Raw genomic sequence first — 24,295 nt, 5'->3', positions numbered from 1 at the left:
AATTTACATTATCGTAGTCTGTTACTCCTCAGGGCTTCCCGTTACACTTAGAATAAGGCAGACTCCAGCCAGCCTTTGCCTGCTGTCCTGCACACTCTTCCTGCCTCTTGCATGGCTGACTGCTTCTCGTGTTCCAGTCTCCACTCCTGTCTCCCCTCACAAGGGCCTTCCCTGCCCCCTGTCACTCTCAGACCCAACAAACCGCCCATTAGCAAGGTGCAAACCCCGGAGGCAGGGAGGCTCTTGATGCTGTGATGTAAACTGGGAGCACATCTGCTTCCATCTGTATTGACCACCCAGCTCTTGGCACACGGGTTGGGGCGGGAGGCGAATGTGTGATTAGATACACGAGTCCAGGCCCTTTTGGTGTGGAAGCCAAGGCTGGCCTCGCAGGGCCTGGGATAGAGTAATTCCTCAAGGAGACGTGAACTGGACGTTTCTTCACGCTGTGCCTGAGGGGAGGGTTCCCAGAACAGCAGTGCTGGGCTTGCCCCTCAACAGCAGGCTGCGCTGCCTGCCGAGGCCTCTGCGAGGAGCAGACACGTGTGTATATCTGGAAGAAAAGTCAGGAAGCGCCGTTCTCAAAGAGCGGCCGCCAGAAGCAAGCCTCTGACCCTGCTGGCCAAGAAACACAGTTTGAAGGGAGAACAGCCATTTCCAGACACTGGCTGAACTGACTCAGCTGTTGGGTGTTCCACAGCAAAGCAGGCGACGAATGTCGTGGGGACAGAGGGAGAGTGAGCAGTGGGGGTCGAAGGAGCAGCCCAGATGTACAGACCGGGCCCCTTCGGCCACGTGGGCCCACAGGGGAGGCCTGTCTGTCAGGGCTGGACTATGTCCACCCACTGAGAAGTTGCCTGTTGAAACCCTAACCCAGAATGGGACTGTATTTGGGGATAAGGCCTTTAAGAAAGTTTTTTTTTTTTTTTTTAATGTTTATTTATTTTTGAAAGAGAGAGAGAGAGAGACAGAGTGAGCAGGAGAAGGGCAGAGAGAGAGAGAGAGGGAGACACAGAATCGGAAGCAGGCTCCAGGCTCTGGGCTGTCAGCACAGGGTCTGACACGGGGCTCGAAGCCATGAACTGTGAGATCATGACCTGAGCCGAAGTCAGACGTCTAACCCACTGAGCCACTCAGGCGCCCCTGGAGATAAGGCCTTTAACCTCCTGGCACCAAAATCTGTATTGGTCAGGATTCTCTAGAGCAACAGGACCAGTAGGATGTGCATATCTACACCTGTATCTCTATCTACAGCTCTAACTATCTGTCTAACAGAGAGAGATTTATTACATGGGTTGGCTTAGGTGATTATAGAAGCTGACAAGATCTGCAGGGTGAGCTGGCAAGCTAGAGACCCGGAGAGCCCATGGTGTGGTTCCAGCCCAAAGGCCAACAGGCTGAAGACCCAGGGAAAACCGCTGTTTCAGTTGGGAGTCTGATGGCAGGAAAAACCTATGGCCCAGTTCAAAGGCAGCGAGGCGGGAGGAATACTGTCTGACTCAGGGGAGGGTCAGCCTTTTCGTTCTCTTCAGGCTGTCCAGTCAGCATGACACAGCACCGTGGGGACAACCTCACTCGCCACACCCTGCCGAGGGAAGAAGGATGGAGCACCTCCGGAAGCCACATGTCTGGCTCGGTCAAAACACAGGGAACAACGAGAAAAAGGAGTTTGTGTGTATGCTCGTACATGTGTGTCTGCGATATTTATATACCCTGGTAACAGTTTTTCTGACACACATACGCTCTTCAGGAAGAAGCTAAGAAAGTGAATGACAGTTTCTCTGTGTCCCAACACTTCTTGGACCAAGTCCAGAAAATGAAGCATTTGGAGATGCGGCTCTGGCATCTCTGTGATGGGCCAGCAGGGCAAGCAGGGAGGAGGCAGGGAGCCCAGGTCAAGGTGAGAGCAGGAACGGGAAGAGTACAAGTCGTCCTGCAGTGTCTGAGTGTTCGTGTCCCCTGCAGGAGCAGAGAGAGCTCTTTGACCAGCCGGTCGGCACTCATAGTGCACTGGGACCAGCCAAGGCACTCAGGTTAGGGTCCCTTGGGCCTGCAAAGATACCCTTGGCCTCTGGGCTCTTACAGTGCAGATAGGGGGATCAATATCTGGTGAGGACCAAATGAATAGTACAGATAATTCCTAGGGGAGGCTTGGGGAACCAACACTTCCGGTCCTGGCTGATAATGGTACAGGTGGATAATGTGATCCCTAATCCCTGGTATGGGGTGTGCATGTGGCCATAAGTAGACCCCCCCCATCTCTGCCATGCCCCCTGGATGAACACTATTGAACTATTTCTCTCATTCTCTCATGTTCTTCATGGTGGTGGTTCATGTAGGTGTCACCTCTCAGCTGACTTGGGAGTTCTCCAGGACAGATGTGAGTCTGAGTCTCTGCCTGGCACCAGAATGGTGCCCGGCACACCCATGGGGGGTGCTCCATTGCTGGGGTTGAGTTTCACGCTGCAGTAGAGACGCCATGTTTGGGACGGCCCACAGCAAGCAGGCCTGCAAGGCAGGTGCAGGTGTGATTCTAGTCCAGAGCAGAATTAAAGATGGGGCAAAGTGAGTTCGGGAGCATTGGAAACTCCAATAAGGGTTTATTTTGATCTTCGGCCACCCCCTTGCCATGGGTATAAAACCCTCCCAGTCTCTGGTGGAAATAGTGTCTTGGAATGAGAGCTCAGGGCTGGGGGCCCTTGGAAATCCAGTCCCATAAAGGAAAGGCCCGGCCTCACGTGAGTGGGTCCCAACCTTGTGTCAGGCTAGGCTGGATCATGGTGCAGGAAGAAATAACCCCCAATCTCAGTGGCTTACACACAAAGGTTTATTTCTGGCTCACGCTGCTTATCCACTGCGGGTCGGGTAGAAGTGGGAGGTCCTGCTCACCACGGTCTCAGGAATCTGGGCTGGCGGGGGGGGGGGGGGGGGGGGGGCTGCATCTGAGGCGTGCTCGCGCATCGCCAGCTGCACCCAGGCTCTTAAAACTTCTGCCGGGAAGTGATCCTCAACATTTCTCGTATCGCACCAGCCACGGCTAATTTCCCAGCAGACAGGGGTCACACGTGGCAAAGGTGTCCAGAGGAGGAGAAACAGTACTTGTGAACCCCTAAGATGACAGGCCGGTGGAGAGTGACGGGGGGCAAGAGGGCTTGCTCCTGTCCACTCAGGCCAAGCCAGGCACAGACAGAGGCAGGAGCGGTCCTTTGGGGCTGTTGGCCCCCAGAAGTCTTTACCTTCCTGAAACTTCCTCAGCCGACTGTGGAACTCACTTTAGAACCTTCTGCAGCCCCTGATGGTTCTAGCCTCGTCACCGCGGTCAGCAGGAAGACAGCACATCGGGACTGGGGTTTAAAGAAACTTAAGGAACCAAAGGGGTTTTGGGTTGGACTTGCAGGGAACTAGGGAGGAGAAAAGTAAAATGAGGACAGGAATGCTATTCAAAAGAAAACAGGCGCAAAGGTGCCTTTGCCAGGAGTACTGGACAAGCAGGGATGGGCTGAAGGCGGGTTCTCTCTGTAGAGCGTAACTTGGGGCGCCATGAGCTGTCGGGGCTCAGGAGCCAGCGGGAGGAAGGGCTCTGTCCTCCCAGCCCTCCACGACAAAAGCAAAGCTTCTGAGCCAGAAACAGGCAACAGCAAGACATTTGCTGAGATGAGTTGGTGGCAGGAGGGCACGGAAGCAGGAAGTTGCCTGCGCGTCTCTGTGGCTGCTTCTGTCAGGCTAGAATAGCCTGGGTTCCATCCCTCCCCCCAGCTATAACACCCTTGTTCATTGGGTCTCGTTACCTGTCACCTCCCTCCCACGTGTCCCCTGAGGTCCCCAAAGTGGGCTGCCTGGCCCTCCCAGTGCTCCCTCAGCTTGCTGTATGTATTCTTTGTACCCCAGCTAGGCTGTGCCCTCGAGATCTGGTACCACCTCAGGAACAAAGGACGTGCTGTGACTCTGAGAATGAATGAACGATGGGGCTTGTGAGGGCCCGGCACCCTTTTTCAGGATGTCAATGAGCCAGACAGAGGCTCCTGGGTCTGACTGTGAGGGGGCTGCAGGATCAATGCTGAGCCCTCCATGGTTGCTCAAGGCCGTGCTGGACACTGACAACTCAAGCCCCAGGGACTGGCCCGGACGGGGGGGACTCTAGGCCAGCCCAAGGCTCCCTGATGCCAGAAGCTGAGCTGCAGAACTTCATCCCCTCGTCACCTTGGCTCACCCCATCCCTGGTGGCTACAGTTTCATCTGGCCCCACACTACTTACAGCCGCACGTTCTGGGGTCTAATTCATCGGGCCCAGGGATACTTTCCCAGAAACATTCAGAATGTTCCCATACCTGTGGAATCTCTGTAGAGTGGGCCATTCCCGAGCACTGGGAAACAGGAGTACCTTGGTCCCACCCTCAGCGTACCTTTAGTGCCTCAGTTTACCCATATGTCAAACTGGGGCTGCATCCGCCCCTTCTTACGTCTCAGAGATTCAGGAAACATTATTATTAAAGGACTGGCTGCTCTCTGGAGGAAAAGGATTCTATTTTCATGATTTTGTTCTCTAGCTCCCCACCCCACCCCCCAGCCCGGAACTTTCTGGAATGTGCTCCACAGGCCAAACTAGAGAGGGAAGCCCAGGATCTGGTGGGTGTCGGCCAGTGAATGGTCTCAGGCCTGGAAACATTCAAACACAGAGGACAGTGTTGTCTAAGCACTTTCAGCTCAAAGGGATGCACGTTCAAAGCTGCTAGTATTGAGGTGGCCAGACAGCCCAGGAATGCCCGGCCCCGGGCCTGGGTGGTGGCGTGTGGGGGGGAGGGTGTGCTGCTGGAGGAAGCGACCCTTCAGAAATGAGGGGAGGCCTGTAGAAACGGCCTCCAGATGTGGGCCGCCCTGGGCACCAAGCCCAGCTGCTCGAGCTGCAGCCGAGTGGGCCTGTAGGCGTTGAGGTTGCTGTAGGGAGCCGGCGTGCTGTCGTGGGGCCTCGGGCAGAAGTGGGTCTGTGGGCTCGGGGCCCTCCAGGGGCCGTGGTGGGGCTGAGGCCTGGGGGGCGGAGGTGGGTTTGGAGCCAGGGGACTGCCTGGCCCCGACGACGCCGACAGAGTCCGGTTCTGGGGGTTGCTGCCTGTCGAGGGGCTGCTGAAGGGGTTGGAGGACGTGTGGTCGCTGGCGGAGCAGCTACTGCCACTGAGGCGGCCGGGCGGGGGGCTGTGGCCGGCTCTGGGCTGGAGGGGGGCCGTCAGCCTGGGAGACTTTGGGCCCATCACGGGCTTGGAGGAGGCGTAGAGGTGGCGGAACTCCTCGTCAAACAGCTCCACCGCCGGGCCCGTGAACTTGGAGAGGATGTTCCGGTGGACGTGGCCGCAGAGCCAGGTGAAGCTGCAGGGGAAGAGGAGCGTGAGGGGTGGGAGTGGGAAGGTGGGCTGACCCCCGGGCTGTGGGAAGGACCCCATTTCATCCTGGCAGCACCCGTGCAGGGTGGCCGTAGGAGCCCCCTCACTGATGGCAAGACCGAAGCTCAGAAACCAGCAAACGTATGCAGGTGAACGGTAAAGACACCAGGTTGAATCCCGGTGCTCAGATGCTGGCCATCCCTGCGGAAGCACAAAAGGGCTGACAGCTGAGTCTCAGTGTCCCCAGCTCTGTGCCAATGAGTCGGTCCCCTAGCTGCTGAGGCCACTTGTGAAATGTGGGAACGCCTGCCTCTTCTGAACGAATAGGCATCTGGGGAAGGCACCGCAAGAAAGCGGCCGCTCCTTATAAGGCAGGGGCTGTGTTCTCTTGAAAGCCTTAAGGGTGTGGGCCCCGCTCAAGCACCTGGACCCAAAGGGGTGGGAGGGGAGGGAGGATCACATGCTGTTCAGGAGGTGGGAGGTGGAAGGGAGAACACAAGGCGGGCCCACAAGCACCAGAATGACACAACTTGGGCACGCTTCGCCCGGACCCCCAGGGAGGACACCCTCCAGCAGGGACCGTGGCCCTCCCTCTGTGTACTGGTATTAAATGAAAATAAAATTCTGAAGGCATTTATGGATTACTTTTCACGATCCCGTGATTGAACCAAATTCCTTTTTATCTCTGATGGAAAAGCCCCCACATTATCTCTCCCTGCCCCACATCCACACCCCCTTCTGTGCCTGGTGACAGCACAGAAGACCCACCCAAAGGGTCAGGTTAGAGATTTCTGGGTCCCTAATAATGGGAACCCAGGTGTGGGGAGCAAAGGTGGCAGGATGGTCACAGGGAGACATGGTTGCTGGGGGGGGGCGGACAGGATTGACCCCCACCAATGGTCTCAGCCACCCCCCCACCAGCCTAGCCCAGCCTGCAGAGTCCCTTCCCGGTGAGGCAGGGCAGGGCCCAAGCGGGCTGCAGCAATCCTGGGAGGAACAAGGAGGCTTTGTTTAAACCCCGCCTCCCACCCGGGAGGAGCCTCCCACACACCCCAGAGAGGTGAGCAGCTGATGCTGGGCTAGGGCCAGCCAGGTGACAGGGAAGGCGGGAAATATGGGGATAGGGGACCCTTGGCTATGCTAAGAAATCAATCGCCCTGTGTAGTTTGAAATCAGACTAGATTAGGCCAAGCTACTGCATGCTTTACGCAACTAAACACGTGCAAAGGTGCCTTAGCAACTCTTCGGACCCCCACGGCCCCTGCACCCCACACTCAGGTCCCTTGTGGGTCGCTGTAGCCCCTGCGTGCCTGCGCACTGTGCTGGGGTCCCCCTCCCGCACACCCCACATGGCCATTCGTCCTGTGCTCTAGTTTTTACTCTTTTCCTATCACCACCCATGGTAAGAAATACACTTCATTTCTATTGCTTTTTGGCACTTCGTACATGGAAATGACTTTCGCAATCTTTGGCTCAAGAGCAACTCTCATGACTGGTCTATTCTTGGCCCCTTTTAATTTATGTAGCTATTTACTTGGTTGTTTTAAATAATGTAATAAGCACCAATGAACCCACCACCTAAAATAAAAAGCTAGCATCTTGACAACAACCAGCATCTAATCATAAGGGTCCCTCCCAGCAACCCATTTTCCAGGGCCCCCCAAAAGAAGGAATCATCATCCTGAATCCTGTGGCATAGCTCCTATACTTTCTTTTCTCTATTACAAAAAACAAAAAAAGTTTTATGTGTTCTGGAAAGAAAATGTCTTAGTTGTTTTTAAAGTATATGTAATATTTGGGGATTTTTTTCACTTAATATCATATTGCTAAGATTTAGCCATGTTATCTGTTTCAGTACTCCATTCATTTTTGATTGCTGTATAATATTCCACTAGTGGCTAGATGATGGTTTATTTCTCCATTCTCCCATTGACAGGCATTTGGATTGCTTCTGCTATATTTCTGTTGTGACCAGTGCTCTAATGAACATTCTTACATATGTCTTTTACTGTACCATGGGCTCATTCTCTTGGAAATACACCTAGGAGTGGAATTGCTGGATTATAAACCAGGTGAATCGTCAGCTTTAGGAGAAAACTCCTAACTCTGTTGAAAGTCACTGTATAGATTTACAGTCCCATCGGCAATGTAGGAAAGATCCTGTACATCCAGCATTTGGTATTGTCGGTCTTATCTTTTTTGCTTGTTGAAAAGGAATAAAATAGCAACTCATTCTAGCCTTGATTTGCACTTTCCTGGTCACTGATGATGCGGAACACCTCATCACGTTTTCACACATGTTTGCTCCTGGCCGAAACGCCCGCTCACGCCTCTTGCCCACTTTTCCTTGCCCTGCTCTGCTCTTGTGATTCCTAGGAGTTCTTTGTGGTTCTCGACACAAATCTTCTCAGGGCATCATGAAAACCTGCTCTCACTTTGTAATCTGACTTTTCACTTTCCTCCAGATATCTTTCAATGAACCAAAGTTCTTGATTGTAATATAGTCCGATTTAGCAATCTTTTATAGGCAAGGCTCTTTTGTGTTCTGCTTAACACAAAAGGGGGGTGTCTGTGTTAAAATACTTAATCTTTGGGGGCACCTTGGTGGCTCAGTTGGGTAAGCGTCTGACTTCGGCTCAGGTCATAATCTCGCAGTTCGTGGGTATGAGCCCTGCATTGGGCTCTGTGCTGACAGCTCAGAGCCTGGAGCCTGCTTCAGATTCTGTTTCCCTCTCTCTATCCCTCCCCCGTTCGTGCTTTGTCTCTCTCTGTCTCAAAAATGAGTAAACATTAAAACTTTTTTTAAATAAAAAAAAAAAAAGACACGTAATCCTTATCCTAAGGGCTAAATGACATTCATGTATTCTTTTCTACTAAGAGTTTTAAAGTTTGTTTTTGACATTTAAGGCCTTTTAATCTATTGGAGGGTGATTTTTTTTTTTTTTGTATATGTGTTTTGTATATATATTTTCTGTATGGAGATTTTTTTTCCTTTCCCCATGCCCTGACATGCCCCATCATGTGCAGGTCTCTCTCTGGGCTTTCTGCTCTGTTCCACTTGTCAGTCTGCTCCTCCAGAGTCACATTGTCTTCATCACTCAAGCTCCATGACAAGTCTTGATCTCTGGCAGGGCAAGTCCTCCCTGCCTGTTCTTCAGACTTATCTCAGCTAATCTTGGAGAAATACATTTTACATCATGACCTACTCACGCATACAAACACATACATGCCCCTGCAACAGTTTCCAGAACATCCCTTACCTTGGTCTGCTCTCATTATGTTTATTCTATCCTATTTCATTATTAAAAAAATTTCCAGGCATCCTCCACTAAATTGACTTCCTATCCTGCTAATGGATTGATGATGCACACAGTTTGAAAAACTTTGTTCCTCTAGCTACACTGGATGACCAGGACCTAATGTGGACATTCATTCATTCATTCGTTCAACAGATATTTATGGTCATATATGAAACTCAGGCACCTGATTAACTGTACTTCACGCCAGGAATGCAATTGAGAAGAAAACAGACCCAATCCAGGTTCTGACATCATGTTTCCATCTTGGCTAAACAAGTCCACAGAGAAGCTCTCTAGGGGATGATCTGGAAGCTATAAGATAAGGAATTAGCAGGATAAAGACAGCAAGAATGACCTCTCCAGCAGAGTAAATAATCAGCAAGTGCAAAGGCCCTGAGGTGTGAAAGAGCATGAAAGACCTGGAGAAAAACAGTGTGGCCACAGCACAGTGGAGGGGAAGGAAAATCCTGCTGAGACAGAGGCCATGGTAAGAATGAATTTTTTTTTTTTTCATTTCTTTTTTTTTTTTTTTTTTAATTTTTTTTCAACGTTTATTCATTTTTGGGACAGAGAGAGACAGAGCATGAACGGGGGAGGGGCAGAGAGAGAGGGAGACACAGAATCGGAAACAGGCTCCAGGCTCTGAGCCATCAGCCCAGAGCCCGACGCGGGGCACGAACTCCCGGACCGCGAGATCGTGACCTGGCTGAAGTCGGACGCTTAACCGACTGCGCCACCCAGGCGCCCCTTTTTTTTCATTTCTAGGAGCAGTGACAAGTCTGGAAGGATTTTCAGGATGCAAGTGATTTGATCTGGTTTGAATTTAAAAACCTTTCTGTTCCTGGTGGAGAAAGCCCAGAGGTGGAAGGGCGGCTCGGGGCAGGAATGGAATCAGGGCCAGTTAGGTTCTCATGCTGTGCCCACCAAGGCCCCACCCCTGGACCTGCCATTAGGAAGTGGGAGCTTCCTCCTGGTTGACCCCCCGAGCACCTTCTTAGCTCATGCTGATCTTACAGCACATATCACACCGCTCTACAGCCATTTATCCATATTTTTTGATGACAGAGAAGAGCTCTGTGTCCCCAGACCTGGCACAGTGCCTGTGCTGGGGTAAGACTTTCTACAAGAGCTTAAATGTTGAAATACATACGAGCCCCCCCAACCTCACCCCCATCCCTCGGCTGAAGATGCGGACAGAGCTCTTCAGTTTGAACTGGGTGCAACCAGGGCCAAAATATCTGAAGTCCAGGGATAGCTGGATTGAAAGAATGAAATAGAGACTGCTTTAACTGTGTTTTAACTGGAGACAACTCTGAGAGTCCCAAGGAAAAGGATTTTCGGAAAGCCTGGCAAACAGGTCCCCCTTGAGAGCTGAGTGCAAAACAAGTTATAGTTGCCGCCCTGCACTCTCTCCAGATTCTTCAGTTCTCAGGAACGGCCTTGCATGTCTTCAAGCCCACTGCCACCCTCCTCCTGACACCTCCCGTATCCGGAGGACAAGCCCAGTAGCAGAGAGGACGAGCTCTCTCTAGGAGAGCCAGAGATCCTAGCCAAGGAAACTGGTGACCCTGGGCCAATCACCCACCCTCTCTGTGCCTCAGCTCCCCCATCTGTCAACTGGAGGAATAATGCCTCCTTCAAAGGCTTGTCAATCCTTACGAAATGTCTGACCACACCTGGCCAAGGGTCTGGCACAAAGCTCAACAAGGTTGGCTCTGCTTCCTTCTGCCCCTACCAAGGGCAAGGGCCGCCCCTGCGTGCTGAGCCCTGTAAGAGCAAATACAAACGAAAACAGGCTTAACTCTCCCTATTCAGAATAAGAGGAGAGACTTTTCCCCCTCTTCATTTTCTCTTTCAGAATTTCTTTCTCTGTCCCTGAAGTCAGCGGAAGAATCAAATGAAGAGGCCTTTTGCTACATTTCCCCAGTAACTACCTGGAGCTTATACCCTTTTGTTCTACCACAATTTCCACGACTTTCCAGGACTTTCTACTCTTCATCAAACCTCATATAAAAAATGCTCAGGCTCAACCATGTCTTAGGATCATTTCTTTATGGAGGCTACATATGCCACATAAAACTTATAAACAATCCATATGCTTTTCTCTTATTACCTTATCTTGTTTAATTTACAGGCCCCAGGCAAAAAACCTAGAAGGGTAATAGGAAAAGGAAGTTTTTCCTCCCCATATAGTGGGTATGGGTTTTTTCTGGAGGTGATAACAATATTTTGGAACTAGACAATGGTAATGGTTGCACACACAGTGAATGTACTAAATGCCACTGAATTACACATTTAAAGTGACTAATTTTATGTTATGTGAATTTCCCTGTAAAAAAAAAAAAAAGAGGGAGGGAGAGAGAGAGAGAGAGAGGAAACTCCTCAGCTATGGTGGGCCCCTGCTTCCAGGCTTGGCTCCTTGGGTCTGGGGCAGCTGCCCTGATAGAGATCTGACCCTTCCCATCCAGGTGGCAAAACAGGTCTAGTGGCAGCTTGGTCAAGGTCAGAGGCCAAGGTCAGAAGCCTCAAGTCCTGATGTGGGGTGTGAGGCCAAACTGGGTCCCAGCCAGAGCTTTATGCCTTGATGGACAAAAGCTGCGAAGCTGGTTTTGGCCACTTGGGGAGGGTAGCTCAGCCCCACCTCAGCCTCTTAGGGAACAACCGAGTGCTGGATGCAGGGCCCAAGGATCAGAAGCAGGTGGCCTTCCTTTTGTACAATGCCACGGAGAGAAGCTGTGGATAGAAATGCCCTTGGGGCTCAGTGACCCCCGGACGCTGGAGGTGGTCCCTGAGGACTGCCTCTCATCAGAGCCCTTCCGGGTATAGAAGCTATGAAACAACCACGTCCCCCTGCAGACGGACCACACTGCATTCAGCTCCGGTGCTGCACGGCTGAGGAAAACAAGACCCAGAAAAGGTGGAGAGAGAGAGGCCCAGAGGAGAGCAAAGGGGAACCCACCCTAGCCACCTCTTCCCAGGCTCCCATCACTCTCTATGTGCTGCTTTTTTTTTTTTAAGTAATTTCTATGCCTAACATGGGACTTGAACTTACAACCCCAAGATCAAGTGGCACATGCTCTACTGACTGAGCCAGTCAGGTGCCTCTGATCTGGCTGTTGTTTATCTCCTTGGTGTTACTGGGAGCTCCAGAAGGGTACCCCAGCCCGGAGCGTGCCTGGAATGTACCCAGGAGGGCTTTACGTAGCTGTCCAATGAATGAAGGAACAGAGAGGTGTGGTGCCTTGCCCAAGGTCACCCAGCCAGGAAGCTACAAAGCTGGGAATTGAACCTCTGTCGTCTGACTTCCAGTCTAGGCTGCTGCCACTTCCTGTCCCTAGCACCAGCCTTAGATCCCATGGAATTTGGACACACTTCTGAAAATAAACTAGGACACACACACATACACACAGCTCAAAGCAAAGTGCATAGTTTTACAATCGTGCCTGAGAGAGCTAAGGAGGGAAAAAGAAACTTCTACGTCCTATGGCAATCCGAAGGGAAATTGGAAGTGCCTCTGGAGCCTGAAGCTCCACCAGGAAGGGTCCAGATTTCCCTCTTCTGCCCAGACTGGTACTGCCTCCCGCCTCATGTATGTGATAAAGTCCCAGCCCTGCCGGGCACAGGACTGGTAGGGGTATGTGGGCCCGAACGGCAGGGGCTGCCGTGTACCATGCTCGGCCTGGGCCTCCTCCAAGCCTTCGATAGGTGAAACCCGGCACTCACCTGTACGATCCAGACAGCACGTATCTCCAGTCCGAGATGATAAACTTCTCCTGGATTTGGCCGGCGAACTTCCGGCCTGATTTGGCACAGTATACCTCTCCTTCCACACTCCGGATGGAAATGTTCTGTCACAAGGAGAATCAAGCTGTCACTCACTATGTATACATACGTGTTTCTCTAGGAAAACATCTGGAAGGATGCTCACTAAGACATCAACAGGAGGGGTTATCTTTAATTGGTAGGATCATAGGCCATTTTTATTTTTCCCTTGGCTGAATCTTCTAAATTCTTTTCATTGTCCTGATATTATGTGAATAATGGGAAAGACAAAAAAAAAAAAAAAAAAAAAGGAAAGGGGAGATGGTAGAATTTAAACAAAGCAGAAAATAGAAGAAAGATGAGGGCTTAATGCCCATACAGCCCTTAGTCTAGGCTCCCATGGACTCCAGAGGCCTGGCAAGCCCAGCCTTGCCTTGTAAGTGACATGAGTCCCTGACCCCAAGCTAGTCAGAGGGAAGTGCAGCCAGAAGGGGTGGCTCTGTTTGTCCCTTTCTCCCCCAGAACACCTGCTCCCCCGGCCATCAGCCAGAACCCTTGGGAGGCTGGAGTAATGAAAAGACAGGCAAATCACAGGGGTCTCCAAGGAAGGTGGGATACTGGTGGGGTCCCATGAATGTCTTTAGTGGCTGTGCGGGCTCTGGGAAGGGGATGCCTAATGCCTCCAACAGTGAGTCCCAGCCTCTCCGTAAGCTCTATGACATGTTGACAGGAGGACCACATCCCACTATCCCTTGGTGGTCAGAGGACTGTTATGTGTAGCTGATGTGGGCCATGGAGGCAAGGCCTGTGCTGACTCTCTAGGCCTGTTTTGATGACCTCATGTCGAGGAGGTGTGATCCAGGTAACGTCAAGCAGACGCAGTAATCAGAGGACCCTGAGGCCTGCTGGTCCAGGAGGTGGCTGAACTCAGCAGCATCCCAGGTAGTGAGGAGGGGAAGTGAGGAGAGCAGGGTCTCTCTCCCGGAGACTGGCCTTGCCTGAGCTAGAGGAGAGTCGCCAAAGGAGCTACCCATGTGCTGTTCAGCTGGGTCTGCTTATAAAAACTGGGTGGTTTTACATTTGACCTTGAATTTACATTTGGCCTTAATATGGGCCGCAATGTCCTTCTCTATGTTTTTTGGTTTTTTGTCACTTCTCCAACAGATTTATTTTTGAAAGGAATGGATTTTGAGGAGGAAAAACATGGGGTAGAGATATGGAATAGAAAATAAATACAAATGTAAGCTGTTTTGCTAATTGTTTTTTAACCACAACAAATTCGTACAGAGAATGCCCTGTACAAAACAACACAATAAAGGTTCAAAGATCGAGGTGTTCCCCTAGGCAAGGCTGAAGATTTCAGTCTCTGGTATTTGGAATTTGGGCTGCAGTCCTTGTTTTTGGATGGATCACTGGGTGTGTGACGCAGTCCATGCGATTAACCAGATATGAACAGAAGAATGGCCACTTGGCCCAGGTAGAAATAGATGAAGCCCTAAATGTGACATGACTAAATGAACTCTCACCTCTGGGTTTCTTTTCTGACTGCCAGAAGAAGGAAGTGGGGAGTTGGGTTCAGTCCAAGAGGATCAGCTTTCTGGTGGGGCTGGGGAGTCCTAGACATGCACCAAGCAGGCCTGGATGTTGTCGCCCTGGCCTATGACGTGTGGCCACTGGGTCTCAGCCAAGGGGAGAAAAAGCATCTGCAGAGATTGCTGCCCACGGGATATCCATGGGCTCCTTGCAGTTCCCAGCCCCCGTGTATCTGTGTGAGGCCAAAGGGCTATATGTGGGAGTGATGGAGTCCGTTCGCGGTCAAGTGCTGCGGGGGTCCTCCTGTTCTCTCTCTCCCTGTCGCTGCCATCTTGGAGGCCATGTGTTCCTTATGGCGTAGCTACAAGATGGGGAGGGCGGTCTGTCCTACACTGGACTTTGAGCAAGAAATAAACCTTTATTACGTTAAGCCATTGAGATGGGGGGATCTGTTAGCGTGGCATAAGCTATACTATCCTTTTTTAAAAAAATTTTAATGTTTATTTATACTTGAGGTGGGGGAGGGGCAGAGAGAGCCGGAGGCAGAATCCGAAGCTGACTCCAGGCTCTGAGCTGTCAGCACAGAGCCCCTTGCGGGTGGTCGAACTCACCAGCTGTGAGATCATGACCTGAGCCAAAGTCAGGCACTTAACCGACCAAGCCACCCAGGCACCCCCAGCTATACTACCCCAATACAAAATACCTTTTGGATTCTCATTGGGAGCCCCTACCTTGAGGTGGCTGTCAGAGACCTGGACTTTGTCACACATCTCTTGGAAGAGCTTTACGCCTCCCTGGTCCAGCAGCACACAGACAAACACCCCGCGCTTGTTTGCAGCCTCTAGAATGTCACAGAAGATCTCCACATCCGTGAACACATCCATCAGGATGGCCAAGACCTGGGCCAGGGCAGAAAGGTGGAAACAAAAAGAGTCAGGGGCCCCGTGCTAAATGGTTGCAGCCAAACTTCCTAAATCCCAGTGGGACTAAGAGAGCCCTTCTCACTTCTGTGGGGCTGCAGGAAAAAGAAACAGGGACGGGGGGGTGGGGGGTGCTCTGCCAGGGCAGCATTCAAGGGAAAGAGCCGTTGTGGAGGCCTCTGTGCTAATTCCATCTCTCCAGTCCAACCACACACCCTGTGGCCACTTGGTCCACTTGGTGCAGCAGGCACAGGAGGAAGGAGAGAAAGGTAGAGACCGAACGCAAGGAGGGGACGAGAAGAACAAGAGGAGGCGGCCAGGCAGGTTTTGGGCAGAGAGATAGATTTAACGACATGGTTGCTCAGTCATGTGGAGCTGGAAGGCGCTCCAAGGCCACTGGCCTTCAAATGGCGTAAGCCACACAATTCTCGCCTCAAACAAAATCCCCGTGGAGACCCTATTATAGACTAGACTAGGCTGAGCTGCCCCAGTGGGATGGAGAAGGGAGTCCTGCTCAGCCAGCAGTTTTCTGCCTCCTCTGTCATAACGGAATCCTGGGGAGGAGGGAGCTCGAGACATCCAGCAAAGCGGGGGACACGAGTGTGTGCCTGCCGGGCCAAGCAACCATTCCTCCTCCAGCCGGCAGGACCGAACCTTCGCTTTAAGGAATCCCCTCTGCTCCACAAGCAATGTGATTTGGGTGGGGCCATTGCCTTGCGCTGGATTGGGCACAGGGAGGGCACATCACCAAGGCCAGACCAGTGAGAGCACTGCATCCCCTGCTGGCCACAGTGATTGGCCCGGGGCCGCTCACATGATCTAAGTTATTCTAAGAAGAGCCGGTTCAGGACTTCAGGACTTCTGGGGGAAAGCAGGCGTTCTTGCTACCGGGGTGGCTCAGCTAACCGATTCTGAGCTAGATTCTGAGCTACCGCTGCTAGCGGCCAGCTCGCCATCACGTGGGAACAGTCTGCCCGAAAATGAAGCCAGTCCTACCCTTCACTTTCCCACCGTAGATGTCAGTACACGTTCCTCTTCTTAAACTTGCTTGGGGTTGTTTTCCACAGGAATGTGATTTATAAAAAGAAATGTATGGTCTCTGACCCTGTTTCTGGCACCAGAAACACTTGGAATTTCCTAAGTGGTGAGAGCTGAAGGAGAGAGATCCTTTGTTATGTTAATGAGGTGGCTTTTGGATGGGAACTGGTTGCCAGGGGAACCAACTCAGTGATTAGAGGGTTGGAATTTTCTGTCCCTCCCACCACCCTCCCCCCAGGGAAAGAGAGAGGGGCTGGAGGTTGAATCAACCCCCAATGCCGATGATGCAATCAATTATGCCTGTGTAATGAAGCCCACTAAACACCCCAAAAGGACGGGTTGAGAGAGCTTCTGGGTTGGTGATTTGGGCAGAGCAGAGTGCTGAGAGAAGGCATGGAAGTTCTGTGCCCTTCCCCATACCTTGCCCTGTATCTTCCATCTGACTGTATCTGAGTTCTATCCATTATAATAAACTGGTAGTCTAGAAAATGAAAAGTTTTGAGCCACTCTAGCCTGCTGATCAAGTCCAAGGAGGGGGTTGTTGGAGTGTCCAGTCTGAGCTGATTGGTCGGAATGGTCAGAAGCACAGATGACAATCTTGGCTCGGGACTGGTGTGTGTTGGGTTGCAAGACACCCAGCTGGTGTCAGAGAATTGCTGAATGATGGGAGAGTCCCCCACAGTGGGACTGGAGCAGAAGCAGATGTCTGTCACCCTATCAAAAGTCTGTCCCAATACCCAAATCATGGCATATTGACAAGTGGGTCATTAGGCAGCCATTAAAAATGATAATTATAATGGTTACATGAAAACTGTAAGACGGTGAAATGCGGAGGTAAAACTTGCTGTGTAATCCATGCTCAACACGTGTATTGGCAAATAGTGAATTCAGTTAAAAAAGGAAAACAGAGAACAAAATGACAGTATGTCCAGTAGGATTGCCAGTGAGGGACAGTAGTACGTAGACACATCAGCCAGCACAAAGCCAAAACTAGCAGTCAAGTTTGGACTGGGCACTAGGGCAGTTTTCAGCATTCCCTGTAATAACGTTCCACCATTTTTCTAATAATGTATATAGTATATTATTATATATTAATGTATAATAATATGCTATATAGTATATATGCTATATATAGTGTATATATAGTATACTCTAGATATATAGAGAGTATACTCTGTGTCTCTCTATAGTATATATAGAGATATAGAGATTTGTTGGCCATCAACATCTGGGAAGTAGCAAGGACAAGAAGAAGGTCACTGAAACAGGTGAAGGAGATGTCTGGTACCCACTTGGAGCTGACTTCCTGCTCTGATGATGTGGGTCTCTGGACAGGGGAAGGAACTGCCCAGGTTAGAAATCAGAAAAGATGCTCTAATAGGGAGGCCACTCTCCTTTAGAGCCATGGATGGCCCCGTTATCATAGGATTGTCTGTACACATTTAAACTTATGGTACCAAGGACAACTGAGACCCTCTCTGCCAAAAGATAAATGCCTCCTCCTTGAGGGACATATTGACAAAAGGGACAGTTCTCTCTCCCCAGGAGATCAGTAAATCCTCCCGTTGTGTTCCAGTGAGTCCTTGTTTCCCAGAGATGAGGTTGGTGACAGATTGAACAGAGAAGGGAGCAGCTTTGCAAATAACCCCACGTAGTGATTTAAGGGATGCTTGGAAATACAGGCTCACAACATCTAGGTTTATCCTGTTTGCCTCCTGTTGGGATTGTTTCCCAGCTGGATTGATTCAAGGCCAATACCCTCTTCAGTCCCCTGCGTGGATGTGCTACCTTACATGGCATAGCAGGATGAATGAAGACCTGCAGAAAGATATGTCCACATCCTAACCACCAGAACCTATGGACGTGACCTCACTTGGAAGAAGTCTTTGCAGGTGCAATTAAGACTCTCAAGATTAGATCATCCAGGATATCTGGTAGGCCCTAAATCCAATGACACGTGTCCTTATAAAAGACACGCAGGAGAGAGACAGGGAGAAGAGGAGGAGTCCAGGTGAAAATGGAGGCGGACGCTGGAGTGAAGTGGCCACAAGCTGAGGAATGCCTGCAGCCACCAGAAGCTGGGAGAGGAAGGCAGGACCCTCCCTTAGAGACTTCAGAGGAAGTAGGGCCCAAGTGACAGCTTCGTTTATGTATGTATGTATGTTTATTTATTTTGAGAGAGAGAGAGAGTGGGGAGAGGGGCAGAGAGAGAAGAGAGTGAATCCGAAGCAGGCTCTGTGCTGCCCTACCTCATGACCTTGAGATCATGACCTGAGCCAAAATCGAAGAGTCAGATGCTTAACGGACTGAACCAGCCAGACGCCCCTGACAGCTCCCGTCCTACTGGAGATGCGGTGACTGCTTTGGACAAGCCACATACCCTCTCTGGGCCTCAGTTTCTTTACTGATAAAACACTGCTCAAAAATAGAGCATCAGCTATCATTCAAAGTGCATCCAACCCTAAGCCCAGATAATAGAAATGAAACCATGTGCAAAAAGCATAGATTTTTATTCTAGTTTATAGTTTAAATATGACTATGATTTTTATATGCATTCTGAGCAAGTACGAATACTGTTAGAATAACATGCAAAAACGTTTTAGTCCAGATTATGGGAGAGGATTAAAATTAGTGCCTACACCTCTACGGACATAAAAAAGAAATAAAGTAGGCCAATCAGCTGGACCAGCACGTTGGGGTGTGGTTGGCTGAGAAGAAGGAAGCACTTTGATGACATCTTGTAAGGGAGGAAGTGCCGTGTGGCAGGCCAGCTCTGGGTATCTGAGCCGCAGTGAGACCAAGGAACCCCACCAGGGGGCTGCTGGGCTGCTGGGGCAATACCCATACACAAAGGTCATCCTGCGGGGACCTCAAATCCTGGCTGAGAATCTCTCACAACCTGCCAGACAGATGTGAGCTCCTCCTGGGCTGAAAATCCTGATGCTTCCGGAAGGGCAGGGTGTAGACTGGGAAATGGGATTTGGGTCCTGGCGGGGCCCAGGCATGTTGGGGACAGTTGTTGGGAATACTTACCACCCCACCCCCCACTCAATGCTTCTGTTTCTATTCTTTCCTCTTTCTCTTCTATCTGCTGATGCTCCTTTGTTTTCCAAAAACAACAACAGCCACACGCAGCGAGCGGAGTGGCATTCCTTTACAGTTTTGCAAGTCTCTGTGGTATCTGACTTAATGGAAGACAGCTGGCTTCTCGTATCTGCTTCTGCAGCAATCTGTTGTGCTGTGTTGTGTGGGTGGAAGCATATGAAGATAATCTGGCCTCACACAGATAAGTGATTAGAGAGGGCATGGCCTCCCAGGCCCACTGAAAGGATCTTGGAACCCTCAGGGATCCTGACCACACTTGGAGGATGTATTATTAATCACGGTTTTTCCAGGGCGCCTGGGTGGCTCAGTTGGTTAAGTGTCCGACCTTGGCTTAGGTCATGATCTCAAGGGTGGCTCAGTCTGTTAAGTGTCTGACTTCAGCTCTTGTGATCTCATGGGTGGCTCAGCCGGTTAACTGTCCAACTTTGGCTAAGGTCTTGATGTCAGGGTTCATGAGTTCAAGCCCCACACAGGGCTCTCTGCTGTCAGCCCAGAGCTTGCATCAGATCCTCTGTCCTCCTCTCTCTTTGCCCTTTCCCTGTTCGTGTTCTCACTCACTCTCAAAAATAAATAAACATTTTTTTTTAAATCGTGCTTTTCCCATATTTTATGATGCTTTGCCATCCAGGGTTAATTGATTCCTGAAGACTAGCAAAAACACCTTGCCTAGGAGCCTTTGAAACCCAGACCAAGCAACCCCAACCCCCTCCTTTATCTAACACACACCAAGCCAACAGTCCCCCTGCCTTACGTGACCCCAGGGCTGGGTCCTGGACAGCGAGGGACCATCTGCAGCCCAGAGCCCACTGAGATGGCCCCAGCTACACTGCCTGCCGGCCCTTTCCTGCAGAAGCACAGTAAGGGCCTGTGCCCATGCATTCCCCTGGCTCTGTCTGCCTCCCGACGGACCCGGGTGCTTCCTGTGTGGTCCTGCGTGGCATCCGGCTCCTAGGGAACTGTGAGTAAAAACTTCTCGATCTATGCCGGTCATTTCTGTGCCTGCGTGTCTTCCCACCCCTGGGACACCCAACCCCTCCCCACTCCCGACCTTTGCCCGGAATCCTTTCCCCTTCCCTCTCTGCCTGACGACTCCTTACTCAGCCTCTGAGACTCAACTCAGAGGCCACCTCTTCCGTGAAGCTTGCCTTAGTCACCCTCCCGGCCTCTCCCGGGCACAGAGGGCTGCTCACACCAATGTCTTCTCCTCTAGCGGGCAGGCAGAGGCAGGAAGGCCTCTTGTTCTGCTCTGCCAACTGGTTGCAGGGCCTGGCCGTGAATTAGGCTTCATGGGATAAAGGAGTGTGAGCATGGAGGGAAAGGGGGATGGTTCGCGCTAGTTGGTGCAAACTGGTCTGGAAAACACGGAGTGGGCTCTGTCTGTTCTTTCAGAAGGCTGAAACCACAGGAGGAGAATGCAAACCCGACCACCTCCAGTTCTGAGCGGCGAGGCAAGGCGCACAGCCTGTGACTGGGTTCCAGGCCCCCTGGGCTCTCTGTGGGCCCAGGACAGCCCCGAGCCTGTGTGTGTGTGTGTGTGTGTGTGTGTGTGTGTGTGTTGATGGGCAACAAAATGGGTGAAGCTCATGAAGGCCATGAGCGTGGCCTGGGACAAGAGGGTGTGGTGGGGACTGTGGCAAAGGGAACTCACCCAAAGAGGTGGCTGCCACTTAGCACCACAGAGCCAGCCCTTCCCACGAGCTAAGTGGAGGTGGAAAGTCTTACTTTCAGGTGACATCTTCAGATTGTTAGGTGTTGTCTTAAATGCATAACATGCTATATTGGTGAAACAAAGGACATCAGGAGCCACAGGGCCACAGGGGAGGGAAGCTTTGCTGGGTGGGGAGGAGGGGGGGAAGAAGAGGGACTCAGCCAGGGGATTGCTTCACAAGCCCTAACCTGGCTTCTTTCCAGGGAGCCTCACTCCCTGGAGCTGTGGTTGACAATCTCCCTAATACCACTGGTCCCCACGCATCAGGAGGGCACTGAACTTCACACGCAGAGAGACCAGAGCTAGCGCACTTAGGAACAGGCCCTGGGAGCTAGAAGAGACCTTAGTCCAGCCTGGAATCTGAAGCCTGGGGAGGTCAAGGGACTTGCCCTAGGTCACACAGCCAGCCCCAGGCCGTGTCAGACCTCCTGGCTGCCTGCCTCGGCCGATCTGTCAATTTCTAATGCTGACATGTCACTGAAACATGAAATACTGCTCTGAAGCAGCATTGCGACTTGAAAAGCTGATGCTCCACCCACTGTAACCTTACTTAACTTTTCAGAACTCCACTCCCTCCCTCCCCCATCCACCCACAGCCTCTCCACCTTATGTGGGCTTTTTCCCATTCCCCCCCTCCCCGCCCCCCCACCAGCCTTCAGATCTCACACAGTACTGAACTCCAGAGGGGATTCAGTCATGAGACGGGATCCTAGCAGAAAATGAGCTTAAATATCAGCTTGTTCTTTTTTGAGCCTATTCTTGCCCCTCTGCAGCTTCAGGAGGGAGGAGTGGGCATCTGAAGCTCTATTCGGAATAGTTATTTTACACACCGTAGAATGAGTTACTGTCCATTCCCCAGCTGCAGCAGGTAGCCAGTGTGGCCTGTGATTCTGGGGCATAGGGAGAACTGACCAAATGCCAGTCACCGTGCCTGAAATTCTATCAGCCAACCTCTGGTCTTGAAATATTTTTTCTTCTTCTAAAGTCACGCATTAAAATGTAAATACTCTGGGGGAGAGAGAAGCCTTCTCTCTGCCTATTCGGTCCCCTATCTGACCACCAGCTGGATTCAGGTGCTGCACAGTCCTTTGTGGGCAGGCAGGTCTAAGCAGAGTCTTAGGGGACAGGGGACAACTGTATGCTGCAGTGGACGGGCCCCTTCATTTGGGAGCACAGAAGGGGGGCACCTGGCCCAGCCGGGGGAGTTCAGGAGAGCCTTCCTGAGAAAAGGACTTGGGTGCTGAGTCCTGAGGAAGGAGTAGGCATCAGCTGGGTGAAAAGCAGGGAAGGTGAGAGGGTCCCAGGCAGAGGGAACAGCACATGCAACGCCCTGAAGACAGAGCACCTTGGGCTGGAGAAGGTGGGGCTGCGTGTCCCTCAGTTTTGAGTGGCAAGAGCTGGGAGAGGAGCTGGAGAGGGTTGTGAGCTATAAGGAGCTTGCTCTTCTCACTCTGGGCAATTGGGAGCCACGGAGGGCTCTAAGCAGGGAAGGGACCAAGTTAGATTTGAAGCATAGAAAAAGTGCTCTACTGCCACACGGCGACTGGGTGGGTGGTTGGGGGGAGTCCAGATAGAAGAGGAGGGGCAGGTGGGAATCTATCACAGGAGTTCCAGTGATGGGTGGTGGTGGCCTGGACCCAGACTGTGACAGGTGGGATCAGAAAGTCAGTGATCCAGGGTGAGACAGAGAACAACATCCCTGACTCCATCCTAAACCCCAGTCTTCTGAACTCCATCCCTTAAAGCAGGAGGCACCCCTCTTCCCTTCTTCCAGAACCCACCCCACGGCCACGGAGATGCAGGCCCCACCACCGATACCTGGCTGGTCCGGGTGATGCAGCGGCGAATGAGGTCTCTGATGTTGTTGTGCTTGTCCGTCTGGAAATACACAGTGGCGCTGGACTTTTCCTTCAGGTAGGGCTTCTGGGCTGAGGTCCAGCTGTGCAACAGGGTCGGCTCGCTGCCCTCGGAGGCCACGGGAAGTAGGTACCGGACTGCAGGGAGCAGGAGTCGAGTCCCTTGGGACCCGCCTCTGCCCCTCCGGGTGGCTCCGGGGCACAAGGAGGCTGCTTGGCCTGGGCCTGGATGTACTGGGCCTCCACCGAGGACAAGAAGTCTACCTCACCTTCCTGGCCAAGTGCCTGCCAGTAGGCCTCGGGACCCCCATCCAGGAGGGCGTCTGTGGCCAGCCGGGCACTCTCATTGTCGCTGAAGTCAGCCCTGGCCGGCCGGACCCACTGGCTCTTGACATCTTCCAGGCGTTTCCGGATCTTGCCCACATGCCTTGACCGGCTCATGCTGCCCTGTCCCTGGGCCGCGGTGGGGAGGCCGGCGCCTGAGCTCCTCCTGATGGCAGGGCTCGTGAGCCACGGAGTGGGGATGAGGAGCCCTCAGCACTCCTGGGAAGCACCCAGCATCCACCTGCCACCCCTCACACCCGCTCCGCTCGGAGGAAGCGATTTAACGTTGTCCTGAGTAACACTTCACAGCCAGGCCTTGGCTTATCTCTGGGCGACACCGCCCTGCCCGCGGGCTGCAGGGCCGGCTCAGTCACGCCCTGGCACACTCAGCCCTGGGAGCCGGCCTCTCCTCCCAGCAGCCTGCCTCCGCCCATTGCACAACGCTCCAGATCCCCCGGCCGGCCGGCTGCTGGTGCAGAGCGGGGAGGCTCTCCCTGCACCCCCGGGCCTCGGCTCCTCCCGTGCTCTCGGTTCAAATGCCATTGGTTCAAGACGAGAACTCCCCTGTGCAGCCAGATGCTGCCCCTGAGATTGCGCCAGCGTGGGGAGGGAGGCTGGACGCGGGCCACCAGAACTGTCCCCCAGGCACTTCTCTCTCCCAGTGACACCCGAGTCCCCAGCCTCCGGTCCTCTGAAAAAGCTTTTCTCTGCTCCCTCTCTCCCCTATTGTCTGTCAAAGTCATGTTTGAACAGATCGCCCAGAGAAGCTCCAGTCTGGGGGCCAGCACTGACCCGCTGCACGTCCCGCTTGGAGTACCGCCTGGAGAGGAGGCTGCGGCTGAGTCTGGGCCGATGGGACCGGCCGCCTGTGAGCTGGAGCGGCAGGTGCAGCAGGTGTGTTTGAAGTGTAGGAACAGCTAAGGGAGAAGCCACATTTTCTTTCCAGGTCAGGTCACGGTCAAGTCCATGTCGATGGAATGCAACGTACGTCTTTGGGTTCTGCCAGAAACAGACTGAGACAGGATTGGAGTACAAGTACGAGGGAGCCGCCACGGGGCACGTTAACGAGGGACATCTGGGGTCAGTCCTGCCGGGCCCCCTGGGAGATGGTATCCACTACATCTTGGAGTTTTCCTACGCAAAGGGTGAGAATTTGTCTACCAACCTCCATTTGTCACTGGCGGAGGGCTGCTCCTGGGCCCACATTAAGCCCCCTGTGGCCGGCCTGCCCTGTGTGCTCACCAGGCACAGCCCTGAAGTCAGAGGAGGCACGTGGTCAGACTCTCAGGTGCACGGTCAGAGATTCACGGGAGTGGTGAGTGGTGACGGTCGGGAGTAGGACCCTGACGATGTCTGCTCAGGGAACTAAAAAACT

The 24,295-nt window shown here is 52.3% G+C and overlaps 1 protein-coding gene across 1 annotated transcript; it reads right to left on the bottom strand.

Moving 5' to 3' along the window:
* Positions 1-2,805: 2,805 nt before the first annotated feature.
* On the bottom strand, positions 2,806-23,258 carry FAM83A (family with sequence similarity 83 member A). Its single transcript, XM_043601689.1, is given in 5 exon segments — positions 2,806-5,361; positions 12,398-12,522; positions 14,701-14,868; positions 22,559-22,716; positions 22,719-23,258. Coding segments are annotated over 5 exon segments (1,305 nt in total). The 5' UTR covers positions 23,038-23,258; the 3' UTR covers positions 2,806-4,826.
* Positions 23,259-24,295: the final 1,037 nt, after the last annotated feature.

This window comes from Prionailurus bengalensis, chromosome F2, assembly GCF_016509475.1.
Source record: "Prionailurus bengalensis isolate Pbe53 chromosome F2, Fcat_Pben_1.1_paternal_pri, whole genome shotgun sequence".
In the NCBI taxonomy this organism is placed as follows: domain Eukaryota; kingdom Metazoa; phylum Chordata; class Mammalia; order Carnivora; family Felidae; genus Prionailurus; species Prionailurus bengalensis.
The sequence above is the reverse complement of the archived record's forward strand: the minus strand, read 5'-3'. Positions and strand labels throughout refer to the sequence as shown.